The sequence below is a fragment of the Dermacentor variabilis genome, chromosome 1 (genome assembly GCF_050947875.1).
Source record: "Dermacentor variabilis isolate Ectoservices chromosome 1, ASM5094787v1, whole genome shotgun sequence".
NCBI classification, from domain to species: Eukaryota; Metazoa; Arthropoda; class Arachnida; order Ixodida; family Ixodidae; genus Dermacentor; species Dermacentor variabilis.
Genome location: NC_134568.1, coordinates 43444057 through 43471471, shown reverse-complemented (window position 1 = coordinate 43471471; position 27415 = coordinate 43444057). Strand labels below are relative to the sequence as shown.

The window sequence follows — 27415 nt, the reverse complement described above, 5'->3', positions numbered from 1 at the left end:
TCATGGAGATTAATACAAAAATGCTAGAATGAAAAACATGTACAGTATACCTGATTAAATCAAGCAGGCTAGGTGACTGTTTGACGCCGCCCCGTTTCAGTGGGGATGTCAATACATAATTATCATAATTGTTATTTATTTCAAGCATGAGGTGAGCCTGCTCGTAGAATACACTTCATACATGACGTGTTTCGGCTATTTGCATACCTGGATAGTCATCGTAGATGACATTCTGTCCAAAGTTCTTTTTTTTAAATTACTTCGCTATTTGAAGCCATCAGAACAAGTTTTTGCAGACAATGCTGCCAGTGGTTTCGAAAAATTATTGCGACACTGCCGCAGAGGGAAAAAAATGAAGATTCTCATTTTTAGACACATTATCGTGAGGTTTGCAACTAGAAATGATTAGTAAATATACAACAGTGTAGCCGCAAATCAAGGTGTATTGGTGTTCAATAAACTTCTCTGATGCCAACTTGGGTCACTGCAGGCATATCACTAGGTATGGTCTGCCTTTCATAATAATCATTATTAAAACATCATCAACAATCACTCACCAATCATAAGATTGACTGCTATTAGCACATAAGTCACCAATCATCTGTAAAAAATTGATGCAGCGCCAATTTTTATGCCCTTATGCAGCTTCTTCTGTCCTGCAATCCCCACTACTTAAAGACACTGATGTACTTGCGGAGAGAATATAGTGCTGATTGATTTTAAATAATTAATAAAATTTGGTGTTTCACGTGATGCAACCAATATATGATTATGAGCCCCGCCATACTGGAGGAACCCAGAATCATTTTGACCACCTTGGGTTCTTTAACGTGCGCCCAATGCGTGGTAAGTCGGTGTTTTTGCCTTTCGCCCCCAATCAATATGCAGCCGCTCTGGCCGGGATTCGATCCCGCCCTGTCGGGCTTAGCAGCGCAACCCCAAAGACACTACGCAAGCACGGTGGGGGAAACTTCTAATGTCCTTTGTCTTATGTTTATTATTATACATGCGTTACCCAATGCCACGAAAATATTTAAGTTCGTGAGATCTACCCACTGTAGTGGCTAGAGGGCTGGAACTCAGCGTTCAGCTGTTGAGCACGAGTTGGAAGGTTTGATTCCCAGCCTCCGCAGACATACATTGACGAATAACAATGAATTTAGAACAAACAAAAAACGCGATCACAGAGAGGGCAGCACGCAAAAAATTATGCGTGGTTCTGCTATTGCAAACACCAGAGACCAGCGGATCTGGGGGAAGTTAAGGTTTCAGAAAAATTCATCACGTCTTCTTCTGGGGGAGGGAGGGGGTTCGGTTGGAACGGCACGACATTTGAGGCGCCCGCCGCAACAACATTTGTTGAGACGCCATGTGCATCGGTGTCGTGTGCCAGACGCGGCACCGACGCGATGCCACGGCAACCGCTGCACCTTAGCTCTGATGCATGCCAGCTCCGACGCCGTGTACCTGGTAGCTTCTTGAAATCCGCCGGAGCTAGCGTGCGTTTTTTATCCGAGAACAATGACGTCACACCACCTGTGTCCCCGCCGCGCCGCTCCTTCTCCCCCGCTAGGCTCCACCCTCTCGCCGCTTCGCATGCTGTGCGATGCTATTTTTATACACTGCTCTCACTCTTTCTCAGCTCTCTCTCCCCCAGCTCGGCGAAGCTGCGAACGTCAAGCGAAACCCAGCGACGTTCTAACAGCTCCACTGTAATACAGGGTGAGCGATTACGTTCAACAGGTTATTTTTGCAGACAGTCAACAGACCAAAGTTTTTCTTTTTCATAACGCATGCGCGTCGGCCAATGCCCGCACCTCGATTCACACTAAAAAAACACTTTCCAGATATGGTATTTCTGAATCAAACTCACGGATGTGTGACTTGCACAATTTCTACCTGCTTTTTTACACTCTACTGCAACTAGTTTTACAAGTCTGTTATGTTTTAAAAACACAATACTCGTTTATTCAGTTATTTACTCACAGATCAAGAATATCGACCCATAAAGGTACATTGTGCCATGGTTTAAAACAATCACAAGTCAGCCTGGCGACTTATTGCCAAGCAAGCATTTTTACCGCTGAAATTTATGCCATGGCAATGACAATAAGCTACATAAAATATAATTAAATTGCTCAATGCATTCAGTTAATCATTCTCCGAATGCACTGCAAGCAAAATGCTCTGCAGGAAAGGTAATGCAGCTGAGGAAGTCTTAGCTGACTGCCAAAAACCTAAGGAACGGAAAATTGTGCTGTGTTGCATACCGAGCCATATTTGTATAAGGGGAAACATAAGAGCGAACATTGCCAATCACCAATTTTCTGTTACTCCATCAAGACACCAATTGCACGTAAAAGGTCTTATATATCCTCACCTCAACTATCTTGAACAGAGGGAATACAACCTCCCCTCTCTGAAGCTAGTTTTACGGGCTTGAAGAAGCTGCAGGCACAGGTACAACTTCCATGGAGGCGTCCTCTGTCGGCTTGGAATAGAACAGGCAAAACCAACTCAGTTTTTCTATTGAATGAGCAACTGCGCGTGTTCCTAACATGCCAAGATTAATCAAAGTGGGCAGAACTATTATTCTACATACTTTCGTTTCTTGCCCACGCTATCAACTAGAAAGATGAAACCTCTTACTGCATTTTACACCCATTGGGTACCATTGCGCCTAGCACTTTTACTAAGAGACGACCTTTTACTGCCATCAGAAAACACTTCCAAATTTCTACAAGCGACAAGTTTAAACAATTTGCCACTGCTGACAAATCTTTCACCTGTGACACTTCGTTAACAACTAACCTTTGTACTCGAGAACACAATTACCATTCTTGGTTCAGTATAGTGTGAACCAGCTGCTACGCAATTGAAATCCAGTTTTTTTTTAGGAACAAGTATCCAATTAAATGAAATACTGACTTTGGGCTCCAAATCAAACGATAAAAGATAAAGAAGGGCTATGAGATACTCCGTAGTGAGAGGCTCAGAATAAATTTTGAACACCTGGCGTTCACTAAGGTGAGCCTAAATCTCAGAGTACAAGCCTTTTTGCATTCCTCACTTATCGGAGTGAGGCGATTTCGAGTTCAGCAGCAAAACACCATAGCCACTGGGCCACCGCTACGCCAACAAACTTAGGCCGATAAGAACTGGAGCTCCCGTTGCACATGTATAGTACTGGAGCTTGCGGGAGGCGTCAAGAAAGAGCCCGGTCCTCAAGAATGACTCTGCGACACGTAATAAAAAATCGAGGTCTATTAGCTGTTATACTAAAACATCGCCAGCTCTGCCATCCGCGCTTTCAGAGGTTATCGCGCACCTCTGAACTGCACAGCCTGGTGCTCTTCGGGTTTTTATTCAGTGCCCGGTGACGAGCGCGGGCCACAGCCTGTGAGTACAAAGTACTAAATCCAATTTTTGCCATACCTGGTGAATCAGCGATGCAACAGGCCCGCATGACGGGGACAGCGTGAGTGTCAGTCACGAACCTAGTGGCTCGTGTACCTTTGGTAATGAGCCACTAATGAGCATGCGCACTTTACAAAACGTATAGCGCGAGAGACCGCACAAACAGTACGTCTGTCGTCTTCTCTGCTTCCCAGATAAATGCCACGTCACACGAAGAGCAAACGTACGGCGAACTGGCCGACCAGGTGGTGGCGGTCCACGCTGCCTTGGAAAGTCTAGGTGTCTGCGCCGGTGACAGACTGTGTCTCATCGTGGCTAATCGTCTAGAGCTACTGCCCATGCTTGTGGGCGCAGCTTGTGCCAACGTGGGTGTCGCCTACGAGTGCCCGGGATATGCAGTTGGTATGACTCACACTCCGCTTAGCAGTTGACAAAAGCAGGAAAGAGGCCACTAGTCAGTACCTCGTATGTCGTTAATCATCTCGAGCTTACAGCAACAAAACGGCCAAGTCAATAATAATGCCGCAGGTAGCCGGGATCTTTCCCTGGATGAAAAGTAAACTGCAACTAAAGAAAGAAAAAAGGACATGGACAAATAAACGCAGAACAGCAGGATAACCATTCCGCAAGATAACCACAGCATAACCGCAGGATAATTCAGCAGGATAACCGCTCTATCTAAAGACCGTGTTCGGACGCGGAATAGAGTTGAGGGGTTCAACGTGTACTTTTGTACAACAACAAATGTCAAGGCATAACGGAGTGACTTGCACGCCAGCATTGGCTGCGTGTCTTTTTTTCACTCTTGGAAGCTTTCTGCAGGTGCATAAAACGATACTTCGGGATGAGAAATAGGACCACCATAGGAAATTTGGAAAATATATGCAGAAACACGAGTGAAGATTGCGTTGACATAGAGAGCATGCAAATTCATGAAATGACGATTCCAACGCGCAAACCTCTTGTTTGCAGACGCGTGCCTCATAATCAGAAAGTGGTTTTGGCACGTAAAACCCCATAATTTTATTTCTTGTTTGCAGATGTTCTCACCGAGAAGATGAAAGACATTCAGTTCACTGCCATCTGCTGTGAGACCAGCGATATTGACTCGGCGCTCGAACTGAAGGCAAGGCTACCGACCATCAAAGTGAGATCCCTAACAGGGCTTCAAATGTCGTTCTTATAAACTCGCCATTTTGATAAATCTGAGTCCGATGGAAATATTTGCTGCTGACGCGACAAAGAGATTGCGCTGTCGTACGCTGCAGTGATTTTTGAAAAAAAATTGTCCATGTTTCAGCACATCATCTTTTTGGGCGAAACTACGACTGTGCCTCCCGACGGGGAGGGCGCCGTGGTCTCGTGGAGCGAGTTAATCAGGATGGGCACCGACGCATGTCGTTTAGCAGCTCCCTCCGTCGAGTACCAAGTGAACCGTATCTGCTACATGAACTCGACAAGTGGCACCACTGGAAAGCCCAAGATGGTTGTGCACTGCCACGATTCGCTTGTTGCCAGTCTGCAGGCAAACAGGTAAAAAAATACAATCATTTGCCAGTGCGTGTGCGCATTTCGTTTCTTCGCTGCGATGAGCTCACTTGTAGAAATTATCCTCGCTTTTTTTTTTTGCGTTAGCACTGTGACAGGCCGTGTAAATCGATTACCTATGTACCTTTACGAGCGTAATTTCGTAAATGGTAAATTGATTACGGACAAATTGTTAGTTTATTTGTGAATTGTAAATTAACTGTGAGCTTGCGTAAGTTGATTACGCAGTGTGCAAGTTTTGTGAATTTATGCACGCCGAGAACATTACTTGTACATTCGTACAAAGGCTGTACATGTAGCAAAGGTTCAGCATTTTTACCTTTAGTGGGCCGTACGAAAGAGGAAAGCAAACATATAAGAGAAAGCCGACGCGCCCGACGTTTTTTTTTCTGCTAAACTTTCACATCTTATACGAGTCTTCAAAGTTTAACTATACAGTTTTGTATTAAATACGCTATGTTAGCTACACAAAACCTGCTTGCACAGGTGGTTAATGCGCTTTGGCGGGAGAACACACACACCCATATATATATATATATATATATATATATATATATATATATATATATATATATATATATTGTAAGCATTTATGCGGACTTCATCTTCATCCGCACAAAGTCATCATCAATCATCGGCTCGTGCGTTTTTGCTTCGGCGCCATTTTTCCTTCTTGGAATAAAGCGTCGTCTCGACCGTGGTATTTCAAGTGGTGGAAGCGCTTTAAGATCCCTTCAACCTCAATCCACTTCAACATCTCTCCTGGAGCTACGTTCGGGACGCCGCTTACGCCAAGAGGCCGCCATGTCGCAAGACCAGACCACAGCGTCCACCATCTCGGTTCAAGTGCCAGCCATCCCCACTCCCAACCCTGCCAACAACCGGTATCGCGATCCTGAAATCTTCTCTGGCTTGCCTGGCGAGGACATTGAAGACTGGCTTGACAACTACGATCGTGTCAGCGAATACAACTGGAACGAGACATCGAGGTTGAACAACGTACCATTTTACGTCTCTCAAGTAGCCGAGACATGGTTCCTGAATCACGAGAGGGACTTCCGTGATTGGCCGTCTTTCAGGGAGCAGCTATGGCGGATTTTTGGCAAACCCACGGTTCGTTCGGAAGTTGCGAAAAAGAGGCTGTCTGAGCGCGTCCAGCACTATGGCGAATCGTATACCTCGTACATTGAGGACATCCTCGCGCTTTGTCGCCGTGTCGACCGTGCCATGCCAGAAACTGACCACTGCGACACTTTCTTAAGGGTATAGGAAGTACTGCCTTCAACGCACTGGCCGCTCAAAGCCCTTCGACGGTGTCGGACATCGTCTCCGTCTGTCAGCCCCTTCACGCCCTGCAATCAATCTGCTTACAACCGGACTTTTCCGACAACCCCCCGGCAAACAGTCTTAAGCTCCGGTCTATAATTCGAGCCATAATTCGTGAGGAATTGCAAGCGCATGGCTCACCCCATTGCAGCAGCGCTCACGTCCAACCTACTTCTACTGACCTGCGCGGCATTATTAAGGAGGAATTGGCCTCCCTGCAGAACGCCCAGCATACCAACGCTTCTCCTTGCCCACAACTGGCTTCTTACGCCCAGGTTGTTCCAATTCCAGCCGCGCCGTCTGCAATCACACCACCTGCGCCTGTTCACGATCACCTGGCACCTTTAGTCGCCCGAGCTCCGAACCCGCCTTACTACTCTGCCTGGCGTTCGTCGAGGCCTATCTGCTATTACTGCGGCTTTTGAGGACATATCTCCCGGTTTTGCCGACGCCGTCAGCAAGACGAACGTCGTGGTTACGCTGCCTTTGAACGCGATGAGCCACCTCCTCGTGTTTACCGCGCTTATGACGATAATCCTCCCGTTCTCCGATCTCCATCTCCGGCCGACTTGTCCAACACCGCCCACAACACACGTGACTCGAAGCGCCGCTCCCCATCGCCGCTCCGGCGTTCTGTTTCGCCACTTCGACCTGTCTCCCAACTCCATGTCCAGCGACCGGAAAACTAACCAGTGCAGTTTTTGGAGGGAAAACTGCATCGCCGCGAAGTGCTCCAAGTTCTCCTGGACGTCCTTCGAACATGTTATTGGTGTCTGTGGAGGGTGTGCCTTTGCTAGCTCTGATTGACACGGGAGCTACTATATCTGTTATCCGTGCGGACCTGTGCTCTCGTCTGCGGAAACTGAAGACGCCTTATATTGGATCATCCCTAATTGGGGCTAATGGAGCAATCATTCGACCATCAGCCCAATGTACAGCACGCGTCTTCATTGATGGTATCCGTCATCACATTAATTTTGCGATTGTATTCGCGTGCGCTCATGAACTAATTTTAGGTTGGGGCTTTCTCTTGTCAGCGTCCGCTTTAAACTCTTTCCGTCAACATGTAGTCCATATGACCGAGACAGTTCATTGCAGCGGGAGTGCCGATGAGCCACGACTGCATTTTCTCACTGCCGCCGATTCTGTACTGCCTCCCGGCCGCGAGCAAGTCATAAGTCTCTCTTCTACAAACATCACCAATGGAGACGTGTTCCTCACTCCTTACGGTCGCTGTCTTGCCCGTGGGACTGTCTTCGCTTCCTGCCTGGTGCGGTTCAAAGAAAGCTCTGCGTTAATCATAGCTTTACACGTGACCACTGAGACAATCCTCCTACCTCAAGGCTACGCAGTGACCTGGTATGTGGATACCCAACCAGTCTCCCTGCTTCCTCTTGCCGCCTCGCAAGCTCTTCCTCAACAGGACAAACCTGCTTCATCTGCCCTTGCTTCCGTGATAAGTCCTGACCTTACTGCTGTTCAAAGTGAAGCGTTGCTAAAATTTCTCACGAAGCACCAGGCCTCCTTTGATATGGATACTTCGTCACTCGGACAGACTTCCGTTGCCTTCCATTGTATCGACACCGATGGCCAGACTATTGTACGCCGTCGTCCCTACCAAGTCTCTTTGGCCGAACGCAAAATCATCGAGGAGAACGTCGCCGATATGCTGAAAAGAAACGTCATACGTCCCTCCGCCAGTTCTTGGTCATCACCCGTCGTTTTAGTACAGAAGAAGGATGGATCGGTACGATTTTGTGTTGACTACCGTGTGCTAAACAAGATCACCCGTAAGGATGTATATCCGATGCCCCGTATCGATGAAGCCCTTGATTCTTTGCAACGCGCGGAATACTTTTCCAGTCTTGATCTTCGCTCCGGATATTGGCAAATTCCAATGCACGAAGCGGACAAAGAAAAGACCGCCTTTTCTACTCCGGATGGTCTTTACGAGTTTAATTTAATGCCTTTCGGTCTATGCAATGCTCCCGCCACATTTGAAAGAATGATCGGCACTGTTCTTCGCGGCCTCAAGTGGGAAACTTGTCTATGTTACCTCGACGACATCGTCGTGTTTTCCTCGACTTTCACTGACCATCTGCGACTCTTAATGAAGTGCTCACATGCCTTTCTAATGCCGGACTTCAACTAAACACGACGAAGTGCCGTTTCGCTAGCACAACGATTAAAGTCCTGGGTCATCTCGTTAGCAAAGACGGCATCCAGCCCGATCCGGATAAAATTTCCGCGGTGCTCAACTTTCCACGCGCACTTCGTGCAAAAGAACTGCGCAGTTTTATTGGACTCGCCTCATAATTTCGACGTTTTATCCGGAACTTTGCCAGCATTGCCTCGCCCCTCCACAAGCTGCTTGCTAGTTCCAGTTCCTTCGATTGGAACGATCAGTGTGAAGGCGCGTTCCAAGAACTCAAGGCGCACTAACATCCCCACCTGTTCTTTGTCATTTTGATGACAAGGTGCCCAGATTGCTGCATACTGACGCCAGCGGTCAAGGAATTGGTGCCGTACTGCTGCAGCGCGACCACGAATTTTGCGAAAACGTTGTTGCATATGCAAGCCGCACTCTCACTTCCGCGGAAGAGAAGTACTCGATAACCGAACCAGAGTGTTTGGCTGTTGTCTGGTCCATTCAGAAATTTCGTCCATATCTCCACGGTCGACATTTCACGGTTGTGACCGACCGCCATGCCCTATGTTGGTTGTCGACGATCAAAAACTTGTCTGGGCGCCTTGGCCGCTGGATACTCCGATTACAAGCATATGATTTCGATGTCATACATAAGTCCGGAAGGAAGCACCAAAATGCTGATGCTCTTTCACGATGCCCATTACAACCATCATCGGAGCACATCACATCACCTTGTCAAATTGGCCGCACGGAGGACGCTTCGTCTATTACACCGATTTCTTCCTTGACTCCATCAAACCGCTCTTCAGTGCTTTCCACTCACCAGCGCGCCGATTCTTATTGCCATGGTATCATCAATCGCCTTAGCGGTGTTTCATCTCCACCCAATGCCAGGCTACGGAAACAGCTCAAACTCTTAAGTTTGAAGACGACATGCTCTACGGGTACATTTTTCACACGGAAGGCCATCGATGGGTACCCGTTTTACCACGCTCTCTTCGCGCTGCAGTTCTGCAGGCCTCACACGAACGATGACCCTACGTCAGGCCACTTGGGTTACCACAAAACACACGAACGCATACACAGCCGATTCTATTGGCCAGGCCTTTCCACGAGCATAGCTAGATATGTTGCCTGGTGCACGCTTTGCCAACACCGTAAGCGACCTACTACTGCTCCGGTCGGGACGCTACAACCACTTCCTTTTCCAGCAGAACCCTTCTGTTTCGTTGGCAGTGATCTTTTCGGGCCACTGCCACCTACTCCAGACGGCAACGGATGGATCGTCACTGGTGTTGACCATTTCATCCGGTACGCTCAAACAGCCTCAATACGCTCAGGAGCTTCCTCAGAAGTAGCGGCCTTCTTCTTGCAGGCTGTCTACTTACGTCACGGGGCGCCTCACGTTCTTTTGAGCGACCGAGGCAAGGCATTTCTTTCAAGCACTCTTAATCAAGTTCTCCAAACGTGCAACACCGTGCACAAGACAACGTCTAGCTACCACCCTCAAACCAACGGCCTAACAGAGCGATTTCATCGCACGCTGTGCGACATGCTATCCATGTATATTCAACCTGATCATTGTAACTGGGATGAGATTCTCCCATTTGTAACATTTGCATACAACACGTCTGTTCAACGGACCACCGGATACTCTCCGTTTTTCTTTAGTATACGGCCGCCACCCAACCTCATCACTCGACGTTTCTTTCTTCTCTGGCCCCGTCAACGCTTCACCATTCATTTGCGACCAGTTTGTGTCTCGCTTGCCCAATCTGGTCGTCGCGCCCGTATGAACGCTGCAGCCAGCCAAGACGATCGCAAACATCGGTACGATGCCTCTCACCGCGTCGTTTCCTACCACCCTGGTGACGATGTGCTCCTATGGACACTTGCACGAACACCCGGTTTATGTGAGAAGCGTGAGTCTCGATATATTGGTCCCTACAAAGTCATAGAGCAGACCTCGCCGGTGAACTATCGCGTTACACCTGTTGAGGCCTCAACCGACCAATGCTGCCGCGGAACAGAGACCGTGCACGTTTCCCGCCTGAAGCCCTTTCATCTCCGTTCCACTGTCTAATGTGCGGCCAGGCTGGCCGCTTCCGTCGACAGGGGAAATTAGTGTAAGCATTTATGCGGACTTCATCTTCATCTGTACAAAGTCACCATCAATCATCGGCTCGTGTTCGTTTTTTGCTTCGGCGCCATTTTTTCCTTCTTGAAATAAAGCGTCGTCTCGACCGTGGTATCTCAATATATATATATATATATATATATATATCGTAGGTAAAGAGGAATTCTTCAGGCTACCTTTCAAATGTAAAGAACTTCAGCGGTGCTACAAGGTAAACAGAGCAAGTATTGCATTTCAACAGTTTCGACTGGTGGACCGATCTTCATCGGGGTTTGCAAGAATACATTCTTGTAAACCCTGATGAAGATCGGTCCACCGGTCGAAACTGTTGAAATTAAATACTTGTTCTGTTTACCTCGTAGCAGTACTCATGTTCCTTATATATATATTTATATATATATATATAATTATGTTGGGGGGGGGTGTTCCCTTGAAAATTGTCTGAACTGCCCTTTAATTGCAGTTACGAGACAGGGAATTCCTTTGATTTATAAATTGTTCGTGATTTCGAAGGTTGTTCACCAACTCGAACAGCTCAGATAAAAGGGCGCCGCAACCAAAAAAAGCTAAGGCTGACGTTGTACTATGTGAGTGCGTGTGAACGGGTTTGAAATCCCAAAGGAGACTAGAACAGGCACACAAGACTCATAGAAACGCCAAAGCTGAAACGTTCTTGTGCGTCTTCTCTCAGCACCTTCGTTTCATGTTTACGTTTAAGCCAGTCAATATGCATTCATATTGGTCGCTGCATGCGCTCATTGAAGGCCGTTAACTGAGACTGGCGCTCATTTTCCGCTTCTCGAACGAAGTTAAGATGCACCAAATCTCCGTGGTTATTCCTGCAGCCACCGGCAGCACATGGGTCTGACGGTGGAAGACGTCCTCCTGTGCACCGGCACGCTTGGTCACGTGTACGCCTTGTTCGACTGCGCATGCAAAGCCATCGTCCAGGGAGCTACGTGCGCCTTCCTCGAGAAGGGAAGCGCCGATGCACTTTTGGAAGCGCTCCAACGGTTCAAGGTGAGCGCGCATTTATGTTGCAGACACTGCAAGCAGCACCCTTGGTCGAATGTAGCTCACTTCTGTGCTCAAAATAACCTACGCTGGAAGAAACACAGACGTTTGTTGTTCCGTTATTGCGGTTTGCAATATTTCCTTGTTCTTGTTAGACGATGACAGAACGCTGCAGGTTGGTGTTGCTGGGCTTGTCGAGTTGTTTTGCGTAGGAAACCTGGCGTTCCGGTATCCCTTAAGCTCTCCATGAACATCCATTGCAGACACGTACGTGATGCAAACAGTGATTTAATAAGCCGTGCACTCACTATGTTGGCTGAGTGAGTTGGCGCAGTACTGCGAAGGGATAGCAACCAGTTGGGAAAGTTCAAGAAAAGTTACTGCAAGTAAATAGTCTTACAGTCCGCACGCACACCAACCGATCAAAATACATACGAAAGCGACTGCTAGGAGCTGTAAATCTAACGAAAAAAAATGGCGTAAGCCGAGCCGTCGTAATATAGTCGTATGCAAATGCACATATTATTCGTCGCTACTGCATCTTACAAATTGTGGTATTATGGGGCTTTACAGTGTGACCAACGAAACTCGTAATTATAATTCTTATAAACAGGTATCCGCGCTAAGCACGGTGCCCTATCTTGCCCGCTGCCTTCTAGACCATCCGCAACGCAGTCACTATGATCTCAGCCGCTTGCAGTACGTTGCAACGGGAAGTAACTACATCAGTGAACACGACGCAAAGAGGCTTTTCCACGAGCTACACCTCAAGAGCTACATCCAGAGTGAGTTTCGCGTATGTCCTTAACCGGTGTCAAACGATCACTCTGCGATGTTTTCCACGCCATTAACATTGGGCGTGGGCTACTGAGGACTTCCTTTCAATAATTGCAGCTATAAGTCGTTTTATTTCATAATAATTATTCTTTGATTGATTGATTGATTGACTGATCGATCGATTGATTGATTGATTGATTGATTGATTGATTGATTGATTGATTGATTGATTGATTGATTGATTGATTGATTGATTGATTGATTGATTGATTGATTGCTGAGGGATGGGTACAGATTAACTGCATTTCCTTGAAGTGTGCTCGAACCGTTTGCTTAGACGCATTACTGTTTTCTTACTATTTTCGTTGTCTTTACGGATTCTTTAACGTGAAAGCACACACAAGTGAACAACATAAAATGTGGCCTGGTGCATGTGCACCAGCAAAAAGAAAATTCTGGTTGCAATAATTGCTTGTGTAGTTTTCGCCAGTCGATTACAGATGCTCTGGAGCTGAAGATAACATATCATTAAACGGAGATTTTATAAAAGCGTTTCGAGCACCGAAGCTACTGTTGCTGCTTAGTAAGTGTTCGCAAATATCTGAATTGTATTCTTTAGTGTACGGGCAAACCGAGATCGTGTTCGTAGCCGGAGGCCTCCACGATTCATCTCCCAGGTTCGCATCAATCGGGCGTCTAGGAATGGGCCTTGAAGCCATGGTAAGTAAATTGCATGGCCGATAATCGGAGCCCACCTTGACACCCTTCCATTCATTCCCAAGAACTGTTCGAAAGATCGGCAGCCGGCCGATGCTTACTGTGAATAAGACGACAAGCGCTTTAGCAGCAGCTCCTCGAGACCTGAGCTATCCACAGGCATTACAGCTTCTAATTTCAAATGTTATTTCTATGTCTAGCCACGGAGAAATTTGTCCGTCACGTAAGACAACGAATGGCTGATACACCCGTAAGCAAGCCAAAAATACAATGGCTATTACGCCCTAAGGCTGAGGCTATAAGCGCACAGCAAAGTGAAGCGAACAGTGCATAAAGTAATTGAAATCACCCATACAACACACAGAACAGCATACGTTTTAAAAAAGAACAAGCTCAAAACAAGCATGCGAGCAATCAATAAAGCATTGCATAATCCTCTCACCAAATGTAGTGGTGGTTTTGCAACAGCTTCGCTAAATTAACCTTAATTCACCTTAATTAACACCAAATGACGTGGACTCGAATCCAACAAAGGTCGAGGGTTTCAGTTCCTTAATTAACTATATCCTAATTAACTGTGACTATTTAACTTAACCCTAATTAACACTAATGATCGTGGGTTCAAGTGTTGTAATGAACTCTATCTTAATTACACCTGCTTATCATGTCCGCCATCGAACATGATAAGCGAACGACCGATGATGATTGATAAGGGTTTACACTGGTCGGATCAAGTTCCATAACGTTGATGAGGACACCCGGCTGCTTGGAGATGAACAAGTGGCACAATGCTCACGCATACTCTGACATCTGCCAGAGAAGTTTCTGCATGATTTTTTTTGTGCGCAACAAAGCGTTCACGCTTTAGAAAACTTATATTTCCTACCTGCCACTGGCTTTTGAAGTCTAGTCCAAGTGAGCCTAAACATTAGTAACATAAGTTTTTGCCCCGAGGTACGGAACGCATGTTACCAAATTTTGGAATGTTGTGTGAGTGCGACGACAAACATGTCACTGCGTACGGATCCTTCTTATAATCGTCACGCTCAACGCTGCAGATTATCGACACTGAAACGAGGAAGCCACTCGGTCCAATGCAGCATGGTGAGCTCGTAGTTCGAGGCCCCGGTCTTATGCGAGGGTACTGGGGAAGGCTGGATGAGTCATACACCGACGCTGAAGGCTGGTACGGCACAGGTAATGTATAACGTCTTGAAATATAGCATGATACACACTATAAGTGCACACCAAAAAATCCCACCTGAAACCCGTGCTTCAGATACCCGCTCTATCCTTTTAGCTGAAACACAGGTGCCTCAATGCCTCCATGTGTCCCCTCCCTTCCCCGTAATCCTTTCCAAGTGGACAAAGTATCTCTTCGGAGAATGTGGGCAGGGGCGGCCCTTACACATGCCGTAACGTAGGCCTGGGGCCCAACACCTGAAGACCCAATGAACTCTCCGGAGTGCGTGATTCCCTCTTCTACAACGGACATCTACCACCTGATGTGGCTCTGTCCGGAAACAAGGGATACTCTAGAGAAGATACTAAGAGCTGCCAAGATACGAACTGATCAGACAGAGAGCTATAGGCACTGGCTAATGGAGCAAGTCCTCTGAGCCACTGTTGCATTTCTGCATGAGCAGTGCCTGTACGCTTTCACTTAAATAAATATACATGCCTCAGAGATAGCGTCACAAAAAAAATATAAAATAAAGAAATTATCCGACGATTACGATACTCCCTAATGCGAAATCTATACGTGTTTTCCTTTCGCGACATATTGGCTAGCGTGGACAATCTGTCTCGTCAGGCACATTCCAACCGGAGCGAAGTGCGGCTCGACTGCTTCGCTAATCGGGAAATCGTGAGAGGCTACGCATGGGTGACGCGTGGGCACGATTCATAGCAGCCGCCGCAGGCAGAACTCCGCTCATGCAGTGCTTTGTTACCTTCCGCGGTGACTTGGCGGTTATCGTGTTGCGCTGCTAACCACGAGCTCGCGGGATCGAATCATACCCGCGGCGGCCGCATTTCGTTGCGGGTGAAATGGCAGAACGCCCGTGTCCTGTGCAATGGGAGCACGTTTAAGATTCCTTGGTAGTAAGGTGGTAAGCATATGCCCTGGTGGTCATATGCGTAATTTTGTTCATAATTATTCCGGAGTCCCCCACTTCGACGTTACTCGTAATCAAATCGTGGTTTTGGTACGTAAAACCCCAGGACTCAACTCAGCGCTTTGATTCTCTATATGGCACCGCTCGACGCGCTCGCCACATGTCATAGGTGAACAGACGATGGCGCTCTACTCTGGCGCCATCTCGTAGCGGTCGTCGCCACAGAGCCCGTCTTGCGCGGCACTACGCTTTTCTACGCAGTAGAAGTCGGCACTGCGCAATAGAAGTCGGTGGCAACTCCGTTAGACAGGATACCAGTAAGTTATCGCAGGAGACGAAAGATCTGATCAAGAAACGTCAATGTATGAAAGCCTCTAGCCCTACAGCTAGAATAGAACTGGCAGAACTTTCGAAGTTAATTAACAAGCGTAAGACAGCTGACATAAGGAAGTATAATATGGATAGAATTGAATATGCTCTCAGGAACGGAGCAAGCCTAAAAGTAGTGAAGAAGAAACTAGGAATTGGCAAGAATCAGATGTATGCGTTAAGAGACAAAGCGGGCAATATCATTACTATTATGGATGAGATAGTTCAAGTGGCTGAGGAGTTCTATAGAGATTTATACAGTTCCAGTGGCACCCACGACTATAATGGAAGAGAGAATAGTCTAGAGGAATTCGAAATCCCACAGGTAACGCCGGAAGAAGTAAAGAAAGCCTTCGGAGCTATGCAAAGGGGGAAGGCAGCTGGGGAGGATCAGGTAACAGCAGATTTGTTGAAGGATGCTGGGCAGATTGTTCTAGAGAAACTGGCCACCCTGTATACGCAATGCCTCATGACTTCGAGCGTACCCGAATCTTGGAAAAACGCTAACATAATCCTAATCCATAAGAAAGGGGACGCCAAAGACTTGAAAAATTATAGACCGATCAGCTTACTGTCCGTTGCCGACAAAGTATTTACTAAGGTAATTGCAAATAGAATCAGGAACACCTTAGACTTCCGTCAACCAAAGGACCAGGCAGGATTCCGTAAAGGCTACTCAACAATAGACCATATTCACACTATCAATCAGGTGATAGAAAAATGTGCGGAATATAAACAACCTTTATATATAGCTTTGATTGATTACGAGAAAGCGTTTGATTCAGTCGAAACCCCAGTAGTCATGGAGGCATGACGGAATCAGGGGGTAGACGAGCCGTATGTAAAAATACTGAAAGATATCTATAGCGGCTCCACAGCCACCGTAGTCCTCCATAAAGAAAGCAACAAAATCCCAATAAAGAAAGGCAGCAGGTAGGGAGATACGATCTCTGCAATGCTATTCACAGCGTGTTTACAGGAGGTATTCAGAGACCTGGATTGGGAAGAATTGGGAATAAAAGTTAATGGAGAATACCTTAGTAACTTGCGATTCGCTGATGATATTGCCTTGCTTAGTAACTCAGGGGACCAACTGCAATGCATGCTCACTGACTTGGAGAGGCTAAGCCGAAGGGTGGGTCTAAAATTAATCTGCAGAAAACTAAAGTAATGTTTAACAGTCTCGGAAGAGAACAGCAATTAATAATAGGCAGCGAGGCACTGAAAGTCGTAAGGGAATACATCTACTTAGGGCAGGTAGTGACGGCGGATCCGGATCATGAGACTGAAATAATCAGAAGAATAAGAATGGGCTGGGGTGCGTTTGCCAGGCATTCTCAGATCATGAACAGCAGATTGCCATTATCCCTCAAGAGAAAAGTTTATAACAGCTGTGTCTTACCAGTACTCACGTACGGGGCAGAAACCTGGAGGCTTACGAAAAGGGTTCTATTTAAATTGAGGACGACGCAACGAGCTATGGAAAGAAGAATGATAGGTGTAACGTTAATGGATAAGAAAAGGGCAGATTGGGTGAGGGAACAAACGCGAGTTGATAATATCTTAGTTGAAATCAAGAAAAAAAAATGGACATGGGCAGGACACGTAGTGAGGAGGGAAGATAACCGATGGTCATTATGAGTTACGGAATGGATTCCAAGGGAAGGGAAGCGTAGCGGAGGGTCGCAGAAAGTTAGGTGGGCGGATGAGATTAAGAAGTTTGTTGAAGTCCTGTGACCAAGTTGTCCATACAACATGGCCACAATTAGTACATGACCGAGGTAGTTGGAGAAGTATGGGAGAGGCCTTTGCTGTGCAGTGGGCATAACCAGGCTGATGATGATGATAATGATGATGATGACGACGACAACGCTTTTCTTCTCACGGTTTCGTCATACCCTCCTCCTCTGCTTTCCTCCTCGCGCTGCTGCAACGAGCTACCGAGAAAGCAACAATATGCGCAACCAAGAGCGACGCTGTGCGCATGCGCGGCTGCAAATACGTTCCTTTGTTTTCACTAAAGCATTCTTCTTGTAGCCAACATCGTGGGCAGTACGCGCGATACAGCTCTAGGTTCCGTGCCGTAAGCCTAATTGCTTGAAATGCTTCGCCGACTATCAAACAAAATTTCCCACCTTGCCGTAGTTCAATAATGCTGTGGTGCCATGTCCAAGTGCAGAAGGAACGCAAGAATACGCGGGAAGCCCAGCAAAGAAGGTATAATAAAAAAAAGAAAAACAGGTAGACGGGTTGCCGAACAGACCAACACGCTCACATGCGTTTCAGACCGCTCACATGCGTGTCTGACGCAAGACGCATGCATCTGGCGCGTCATTGGCCTGTCGCTAGGTAACGCTAGAAAAGTAAGTCGCGAAGTATAACTTAATTTATGCGCAGATACATTTAGTTTTCCCAGAAGAGAATAAAAAAAGAAAACAATGTCTGTCACTTTATTTCACATATTTTTTTTTTCGATGCTCGCGGCAGCAAACGGTCGACATTAAAACTAGCGTGACGTATTTCCTGTTGCCAGTTTTCGCCGAGTGTCCCCTCTTGTTGAAATCCTTTCTCTATGTCGCAACATTGAATGCAGAAAAGTGCATTTTTGGACGAACGGAAATCAGCTTCTTGAGTGATAAGATTAGTTCCATAAGTATTGAGCACAATCCTGACCTGATAAATAAAATATTAGCGCCCTTCCAATTTGCGAAGAAGGAAGACCAGCGAAGCTGTGTATGTGGGGCCCTTAATGGCGAACTGCACCTCCGCCGCGGGTCGGCCCGGTAATGCACTATATTCGGAATCGGCCCCCGTATGGGGAGTCCTTAAAGCCTGTTTCACCTTCGCCACGCCTCGGCCCGGTTTTGCATTATATTCGGTATCGGCCCACGTATGGGCAGCGCTTAAAACCTGCTCCACTTCCGCCGCGGGTCGGCCTGGCAATGCACACTATTTGGGATCGGCCCACTTATGGGGAGTGTTTAAAGCCTGCTTCACCTCCACCGCGGGTCCGGCCGATGATGCCCTATATTATGGCTCCGCCAACGCATGGAACGTCTTTTGTGTGTGTGTGTGTGTGTGTGTGTGTGTGTGTGTGTGTGTGTGTGTGTGTGCTTGCGTGCGTGCGTGCGTGTGTGTGTGTGTGCTTGCGTGCGTGTGTGCGTGTGTGTGTGTGTGTGCGCGCGCGCGCGCGTGTGTGTGTGTGTGTGTGTGTGTGTGTGTGTGTGTGTGTGTGTGTGTGTGTGTGTGTGTGTGTGTGTGTGTGTGTGTGTGTGTGTGTGTGTGTGTGTGTGTGTGTGTGTGTGTGTGTGTGTGTGTGTGTGTGTGTGTGTGTGTGTGTGTGTGTGTGTGTGTGTGTGTGTGTGTGATACCTAAATATGCTGAAATTCTTAGGACAATTGCTTGAAGTAACTGATTTCCCGAAGTAGTGGTGGATGAAGCACCATGGTGAAGGTTATTTCATGATTGAAAAATGCTTCCTCTCAAGCATTCTTTTTCCACATCTGTATTGTTTAGTTTGATACAGCGTTCCTTTCTATGTAACAATGACACGCGTAATGAAATTGGCGATCAGTATCTTCATAACACCACTCAATCTATGAAAATACTGTGTATTATAACTTGAGGCAAAGCGCAAAAATAACACGAGGACACCAGAAGGCAACAAAGACACAGCGCTACTAACAACTGAATGTTCAATGCACATGGTTACCACATATATACATACCGTCGTACAACTGGAAGAAAAAAGCCACTGTCGCACATAGATTTCTTTCCGGCGAAATCATTTTTTCTTACAGCGACACAGTTGGACAACTTACAGAGTTATCATTTCTAGTCGTTTCGAATGCCTCGATGATCTCCCTAGTGACTTGATCTGGGTTCCTAGATATCACTTGTGATTTGTCAAACAAGGGTTTACAGTCACAACGCGAGCAGTGTGCGGCTAGATGGCAAGCCTTTACCATATTGTTACGCATGAAGAAAACGAAGACCAGTGAACGTGCTTGTGGTCCCGAGTGGAGAAAGGAAGAAGAGAACGACGCTGAGTTGATTAGCCAGCTGGCCGCTCTTGCGCTCACCTTCGATCGCGACCTAAAGTAAACGGTCCCCTTCATCCGTAAGGGTTAAAAACGGTCTCCTTCGCACGTAACAAAGTGGTGGAGGTGCGGGGTAACGCTGACAACAACGGAACCGTCACTGCCACAGCTTCGTCGAAGCCGTCGACTTGCCGGCCTCCCGCCATCAGCCGTGATCGTCTTCGACATGCCAGAAGAAGGAGCCGCTCCTAGGGCAGCGCCTAGCAGTCCGCTGCCATACTACCGAGTTCCACCCACCTTCGGAGGCAAAGCGGGGGAAGATGCCGACGAGTGGCTCGTCCACTACAAACGTGTGAGCAAGTCCAACGGGTGGGATGCTACCGCGCAGCTCACCAATGTGGTGTTCTCCCTGACCGATACCGCCCTCGTGTGGTACGAGAACCACGAGGACGCGCTTACGACGTGGGATCATTTTGTTGACGAGCTAAAGGCGTGTTTTGGGGACTCAGTCGCCAAAAAGAAGCGTGCGGAGCAGACACTGTCTCAACGGGCGCAGCTACCAGGTGAGACATGCACAACATATATCGAAGAAGTATTAAAGCTGTGCAAGGTGGTCAGTGCTCGCATGTCGGAAGAAGATAAAGTTGGACATTTGCTGAAAGGAGTGGCTGAGGATGTGTATAATTTTCTAATTGGAAAGGAGAGCCTCAGTTCTGTGTCTGACGTCATTCGGCACTGCAGAACTTTTGAAACGCTCAAGATGCGTCGGATTGCGCCAAAGTTTGGTCGATTGGCAAACGTTACGACGGTTGCCAGTGTGGACACGAGTCCTTGCCTCGACCTTCCTTCCACTATCCGACAGATTGTCCGCGAGGAACATTCCCGCCGCGAGGAGTTGCATTCAACTGCTGACCACCACGGCGTGTACACGTCACGTGAGGCTATGACGACGCCACATTCGGCCCCTTGGCAACCGATGGTTACCGCAGCGGCCGTAGAGTACAGCGCAGCCCCACAGTCGAGGATGACAACACGCCCTCCGACTCCGCGCTATGACCAACGCGCTCAACGCACGCCTACTCGACGCCCGATGTATCGTCGTGACACACGCCACGAACCAACCCACTACACGCGGGGAAATGATAATATCCGCTTCATTGACGAACAACCAAGGTTTCGACCTCTCCCGGTGTGTTATTCCTGCGGTGTCCCGGGTCATATATCGCGGTTTTGCAACCAGCGTATGACCACGTGGTATGGCCAGCCCTCAGAGTTTTCTCGGCCCTCCGAACGGTCACACGGTGCCCCGTGGCCACCACACGTATCATCTGGCGACGGGTATTGGCTCAGCAGCTCCCTGAATCGCTCCCCGGCATCTGACAGGAGTTTGACACCCCCACCGCAACGTCGTGCTCCCCGTTCTCCCTCACCGCGGCATCGCACCACGTCCCCTTCGTCACCGGAAAACTAGCTAGCGCGGCCGATGGAGGTGAGGTCGCTGGAGACATGCTACTGACAGAAATACCTCCTGTGTTGATGCTGAAAAACAAAGTGCGCGTTCTTGTAGATAATGTCCCTGTGATGGCTCTGGTGGACACAGGCGCAACAATTTCGGTCATGAGTGTCTCGTTTAAACACGTGTTAGGACGAAAGGTTTTGTTTAAATGGGACGAAGGTTCAAAGTTCTGTGGAGTGAGTGGCGAGCCGTTGCGACCTATTGGGGTGTGTAGTGCTGACGTGTTTTTGGGAGGCCATGTTATTACGACAGAGTTTGTAATTATTCCTCGGTCGACCCATGATGTTATTCTCGGCATGGACTTCTTGCGGGAGTGTGGTGCTACTGTCGACTGCCGCACAGGGAAAGTATTCATAAGTGGTGCGATTCCATCAGGACTCCTGGAGAACCCTGTAGATCGCGAAACTACACTGTGTGTTTGTGATGATACGGTCATACCTGCGTCATCTACCGTTTGCGTTTCCGTTGTCTGTTGCGGCGCCGATTCCGACAGCTTCGAAGCTACCGTAGAACCGATGCACTTTAACTGTCTGAAGAAGAATGTGTTGGTGCCGCATTGTGTGGTGTCAATCAAAGGCGGACGCACTGGCTTATGGACAGTAAACTGTTCTAAGGAGCCCGTTATACTACCAGATGGCATGAAATTAGCCTTCGCCAGGGAACACGCGTCCTTATCAGTGGCTGAACTTACAGATGTGCCGGAAGAACCGGATGGCCACAGTTCGGAAACAGCCCTTATGTCGATGGTAAATAAATCGCTCAGCACGAGTGAACGCCGAAAGTTAGTGCGTGTGCTTTCGAAGCACGTTTCAGTATTCGACTTTGCGCAGGGAGACAAAATGCCTGCGATCCCTGCGTCTCGAACGTGCCATACCATCAACACAGGTTCGGCAAATCCGATTAGACAAAAGCCATATCGTGTTTCACCATCAGAGCGCCAGATTATCAACGAACAAGTGCACGAAATGATGAAAAAGGGAGTCGTGCAAGAGTCAGCGAGTCCGTGGGCAGCTCCAGTGATTCTTGTTAAAAAAAAAGATGGATCTTGGAGATGTTGCGTCGACTATCGCCGTTTGAATGCTATAACAAAAAAGGACGTGTACCCACTTCCACGTATTGATGACGCAATAGACTGCCTTCATTCCGCCTCTTACTTTTCCTCAGTAGATTTACGATCTGGCTATTGGCAAATTCCGATGCATCCTGACGACAAGGAGAAGACTGCCTTTGTAACCCCTGACGGCCTCTTCGAATTTAATGTGATGCCATTTGGATTGTGCAACGCTCCGGCAACTTTCGAGAGATTTATGGACACTGTTCTGCGCGGCTTGAAGTGGAACATCTGCATGTGCTACCTCGACGACGTCGTCATCTTTGGCCGCACCTTCAGTGAACACAACTCGCGCCTGGATATTGTCCTGAACTGCATCAGAAACGCTGGTCTAGTTTTAAACTCTAAGAAATGCCACTTCGGTGAACGCCAAACTCTTGTGCTTGGGCACCTTGTCGACAAGGATGGCATCCGCCCTGATCCCCAGAAAACAGCAGCCGTTGAAGCGTTCAGTGCACCGCGCTCTGTCAAGGAGCTCCGTAGTTTTCTGGGGCTTTGTTCCTATTTCCGCCGATTTATTCCTAAATTCGCCGACGTCGCGTATCCGCTGACATGCCTGCTACGAAAGGACACCCCCTTTGAGTGGACTCCGGAGTGCGACTCTTCTTTTCGTCAGTTGAAGTTTCTGCTGACGTCACGACCGGTTCTTCAACACTTCAGTCCTTCAGCTCCGACGGAACTCCATACGGATGCCAGTGGCATAGGTATTGGTGCCGTCCTAGTTCAACGCTACGGTGACCGCGAACACGTGATCGCATATGCAAGCCGCTCATTAAGTAGGCCCGAGCAGAATTACACTGTCACGGAACAAGAATGCCTCGCGGTAATATTTGCGGTTCAGCGGTTTCGTTCTTACCTGTATGGACGCCCCTTTACAGTGGTCACCGACCACCACTCATTGTGTTGGCTTGTGAATCTTCGTGACCCTTGTGGCCGTCTTGCGCGCTGGGCGCTCCGAATGCAAGAATACAGCTTCATCGTATCTTATAAGAGCGGTCGACGTCACGCTGACGCGGACTGCCTCTCGCGTATGCCACTTAGCATCACGGACTGTGACGCCGACGACTTCGATCACCTCGTGGCTTCTGTGTCGCAGCGTTTTCCAGACTTCGACTGCTTCGAAGCCGAACAGCGAAAAGACGATAAATTGACACCGCTCTTCGCCTCGACGACAGCAAACCATTTCTGTGTACGTGATGGACTCCTGTATAAGAAGAACTTTTCCAGCACTGGCGCACGTTTCCTCCTAGTGGTACCGGAGAGCCTTCGCACAGCGATTCTGAGTGCTATGCACGATGACCCTACGTCTGGCCATTTAGGTTCGGCGAGGACGCTCTACCGGATTCAGGAGCGCTTTTATTGGCCTGGAATGCGACAGTCTGTTGAGACGTATGTGGCCAGTTGCTTGCAGTGTCAGCGCCACAAACGGCCATCTACTGCTCCAGCTGGTCTCCTGCAGCCGATCCCGCCTCCAAGCACGCCTTTCCAACAAGTGGGTATTGACTTCGTAGGTCCATTTCCAAAATCAGCCAAGGGAAATCGTTGGATAGTTGTTTGCGTCGACTACCTCACGCGCTACTGCGAGACGGCGGCCGTGCCCTCCGCAACTGCCACTGACGTTTCAACATTCCTGCTGCAGTATGTGATCCTGCGACATGGTCCGCCTCGCGTGATCATCAGCGACCGTGGACGACAATTCACAGCGGACGTCGTAGAGGAGCTGCTTCGTTTGTGTGGATCCCACTTGCGTCACTCGACACCATACCATCCACAAACGAATGGGCTTACGGAGCGCACCAACCGCACAATTGTAAACATGCTATCCATGTATGTTTCATCCGACCACAAGAACTGGGATGACGTACTGCCTTTTATCACGTACGCGTTCAACACCGCCAAGCACGAGACTACCGGCTATAGCCCTTTCTTCCTGCTGTACGCACGGCCACCCCGGTACACAATCGACACTGTTTTCCCTTTCTGTAGTCATGAAAATCCCACTGTCGCCGAGACTCTCTGCCTTGCCGAAGAAGCTCGTCGTATTGCTCGTTTGCGCACTTTGGCATCGCAGGACAGATCAAAAGAACGCTACGACATTCACCACCGTCCGGTAACCTATCGCCCTGGTGATTTAGTTTGGCTGTGGACTTCAGTACGGAAACGCGGGTTATGCCAAAAGCTTTTGGCCACCTACGATGGACCATTTGTTATTCTTAACAGACTCACGGAAGTAACGTATAACATAGCTCGCCTCACGGCGAGTGGTAGAAGAGCTGCCAAGACACAAGTGGTCCATGTCGCCCGCTTGAAATTGTTCACGTCCAGGCAAATGGATTAACTCACCCGGCGGGCTTCGTCTGTGACGAGGGGAATGTTACGCATGAAGAAAACGAAGACCAGTGAACGTGCTTGTGGTCCCGAGTGGAGAAAGGAAGAAGAGAACGACGCTGAGTTGATTAACCAGCTGGCCGCTCTTGCGCTCACCTTCGATCGCGACCTAAAATAAACGGTCCCCTTCATCCGTAAGGGTTAAAAACGGTCTCCTTCGCACGTAACAATATTATTAACACTGTTCTAATGTTTCGGTAAGCGATCATTGAGGCACCTTCCGGTCTGACCAATATATTCCTTCCCGCAGTCTAAAGGAACACGGTACACCACTCCCTTCATGCTTTCACGAAACACTCTTCTTCGTGTTTTTTTATTGCAGTCATGGCGCCTCTTCGTAGTATTGTTAGCTTTTGCTAACAAACCAGACATTTTAAAAGGGGCTGGAAAGACGACGTCATCGCCAACACGATTCCCAATTTCCTTCAGATTATGGCTAGCTTAGTGCAAGTACGGCATGACCACAACTTTTCTGTCTCTGCTCTGTAGAGCAGCGAGATGCGGGTGATCATCGCGTCTTCTTAACATGCTGGCAACCGCGGCTGTCTGCATTTGCAAGGGGTAGCTAGCTGCGATTAGGCCCGAAACTTGGTTTTCGAAGCTTCTGTGTACCAGGTGATGGCAGGATTTTAGAAGAGCATTTTTAAAACAAACATTAATGATGCCCCGCCTAACTATTTGGAATGCGCTGGTGAAAATGGTAGAATGGCTTTCTTCCCTCGGGGCTTATAGCACCAACACACATGAGTGTTCCAGAAAACAAGCGCAAGATCAAAAAAACAGAGTGGCACTATTACCAGGCTCTTCACATGACTAAATAAGAGGTTGGAGGTACTCGCGGAAAACTGAACAAACAGCAGACGTGGCCGAAGCCAAGCATTCATTGTGACATTGTAAAAATACTAGATAATCATTGACATACCTAAAAACTTTTGCATCCTCTGATCCTTTCAGACTAGTGCACAGAATACTATCGTAATGAGCGAGAAAAAGGTCGCTTAACAGAGGCGCGAGACAAGACTCAATGCATACGCCTTCTCTCTGTAAAAACGTTGAGTCACTCCAAGCAGCGAACGTCGAAGACAAGTAAAACTTCAAAAGTGCTTTTTTTATTTTCTTTAAGTTATGCAGTTATTCTCTTGAACTGTGTGTTATACTTCTCTTTTTCCACATGGTTCGACTAAAAAAAAATAATCGAGCACCTCAGATTCCTTTAATATTCGCGTCATTGCCTAGCCAGGGCCTCCAATTGGGCCGTCTCGATTCCATGAGTTAGCAAATTATATAACAGTGTTTATTGGCCAGCTGCATGCTCTTAAGCTCGCGTGCTACCTGAAGCCTGCGGGTAGCATGATCTTTCATATGCTTCACCGCGTCCACTAGCATCGCGGGCTGACACTTCAACAGTTAATATTGTCGTTGTCGTCGTCGTCATCATTATCATCATCATAATTAGCAGGAGCAGCAGCAGCAGCAGCAGCAGCCTATTTTATGTCCACTGCAGGACGAAGGCTTCTCCCTGCGATCTCCAATTACCCCTGTCCTGCGCCAACCGATTCCAACTGGCGCCTGCGAATTTCTTAATTTCGTCACCCCAACTAGACTTCCGCCGTCCTCGAGTGCGCTTTCGTTCTTTTGGCAGCCATTCTGTAACCCTAATGGTCCACCAGTTATCTAACCTACGCATTACATGACCTGCTCAGCTCCATTCTGTTTCTATTTATATCAATTATAATATCGGCTATCTTCGTTTGCTCTCTGATCCACAGCGTTCTCTTCGTCTCTCTTAACGTTAAACCTAACAATCTTCTTTCGATCGCTCTTTACGCGGTCCTTAACTTGTTGTCGAGCTTCTTTGTCTGTCTCCAAGTTTCTGCCCCATATGTTAGCACCGGTAGAATGCACTGATTGTACACCTTTCTTTTTAATGATAATGGTAAGCTTCCAGTCAGGATCTGATAATGTCTGCTGTATGCGCTCTAACCCATTTTTATTCTTCTGTAAGTTTCCTTCTCGTGATCAGGGTCCCCTGCGAGTAATCGGCCTAGGTAAACGTACCCCTTCATCGCCTCTAGAGGCTGACTGGCGATCCTGAACACTTGTTCTCTTGCCCGGCTATTCATCCTTATCTTTGTCTTCTACATAATAATATTTAACCCCACTCTTGGACTATCTCTGTTAAGGTCCTCAATCATCTGTTGTAATTGGTCTCCAGTGTTGCTGAACAGGCCCATGTCATCTGCAAGCCGAAGGCGGCTGAGATAGTTAGCGTTGATCCTCACTCCTAAGCCTTCCCAGTTTAATAGTTTGAATACTTCTTCCAAGCACGCAATAAAGATGTGAAGTGAGAGCGAAATGAAAAGCTGATGGGGCCTTCATACAAGGTGTCTTTCGGCTTCAAGGGTCCCAGAGAATTTGAAGAATGCCAACATTATACTAATCCACAAAAAGGGGAGACGTGAAAGAATTTAAAAATTGTAGGCCCATTAGCTTACTTCCAGTATAATATAAAATATTCACCAAGATAATCTCCAATAGAACGAGGGCAACACTGGACTTCAGTCAACCAAGGGAACAGGCAGGCGTCAGGAAGAGATACTCTGCAACGGATCACATCCATGTCATGAATCAGGTAATCGAGAAGTCCGCAGAGTACAATCAGCCTCTCTATATGGCTTTCATAGATTACGAAAAGGCTTTTGATTGAGTAGAGATACAGTCATAGAGGCAATACGTAATCAAGGAGTACAGGACGCTTACATAAATATCTTTCCACAGCTACCCTAATT

At 47.8% G+C, this 27415-nt stretch overlaps 1 protein-coding gene across 2 annotated transcripts in view; it reads left to right on the top strand.

The window, feature by feature from the left end:
* LOC142570993 (uncharacterized) overlaps positions 1–27415 on the top strand; it is a 41855-nt gene that overhangs the window by 4962 nt on the left and 9478 nt on the right. For both annotated transcript variants that reach the window (XM_075679299.1, XM_075679290.1), the window contains 7 exons: positions 3612–3819; positions 4458–4564; positions 4718–4950; positions 11423–11597; positions 12205–12376; positions 12988–13088; positions 14144–14282. In XM_075679299.1, coding sequence (XP_075535414.1) covers positions 3612–3819; positions 4458–4564; positions 4718–4950; positions 11423–11597; positions 12205–12376; positions 12988–13088; positions 14144–14282 — 1135 coding nt within the window. The remainder of the gene's footprint in view (positions 1–3611; positions 3820–4457; positions 4565–4717; positions 4951–11422; positions 11598–12204; positions 12377–12987; positions 13089–14143; positions 14283–27415) is intronic.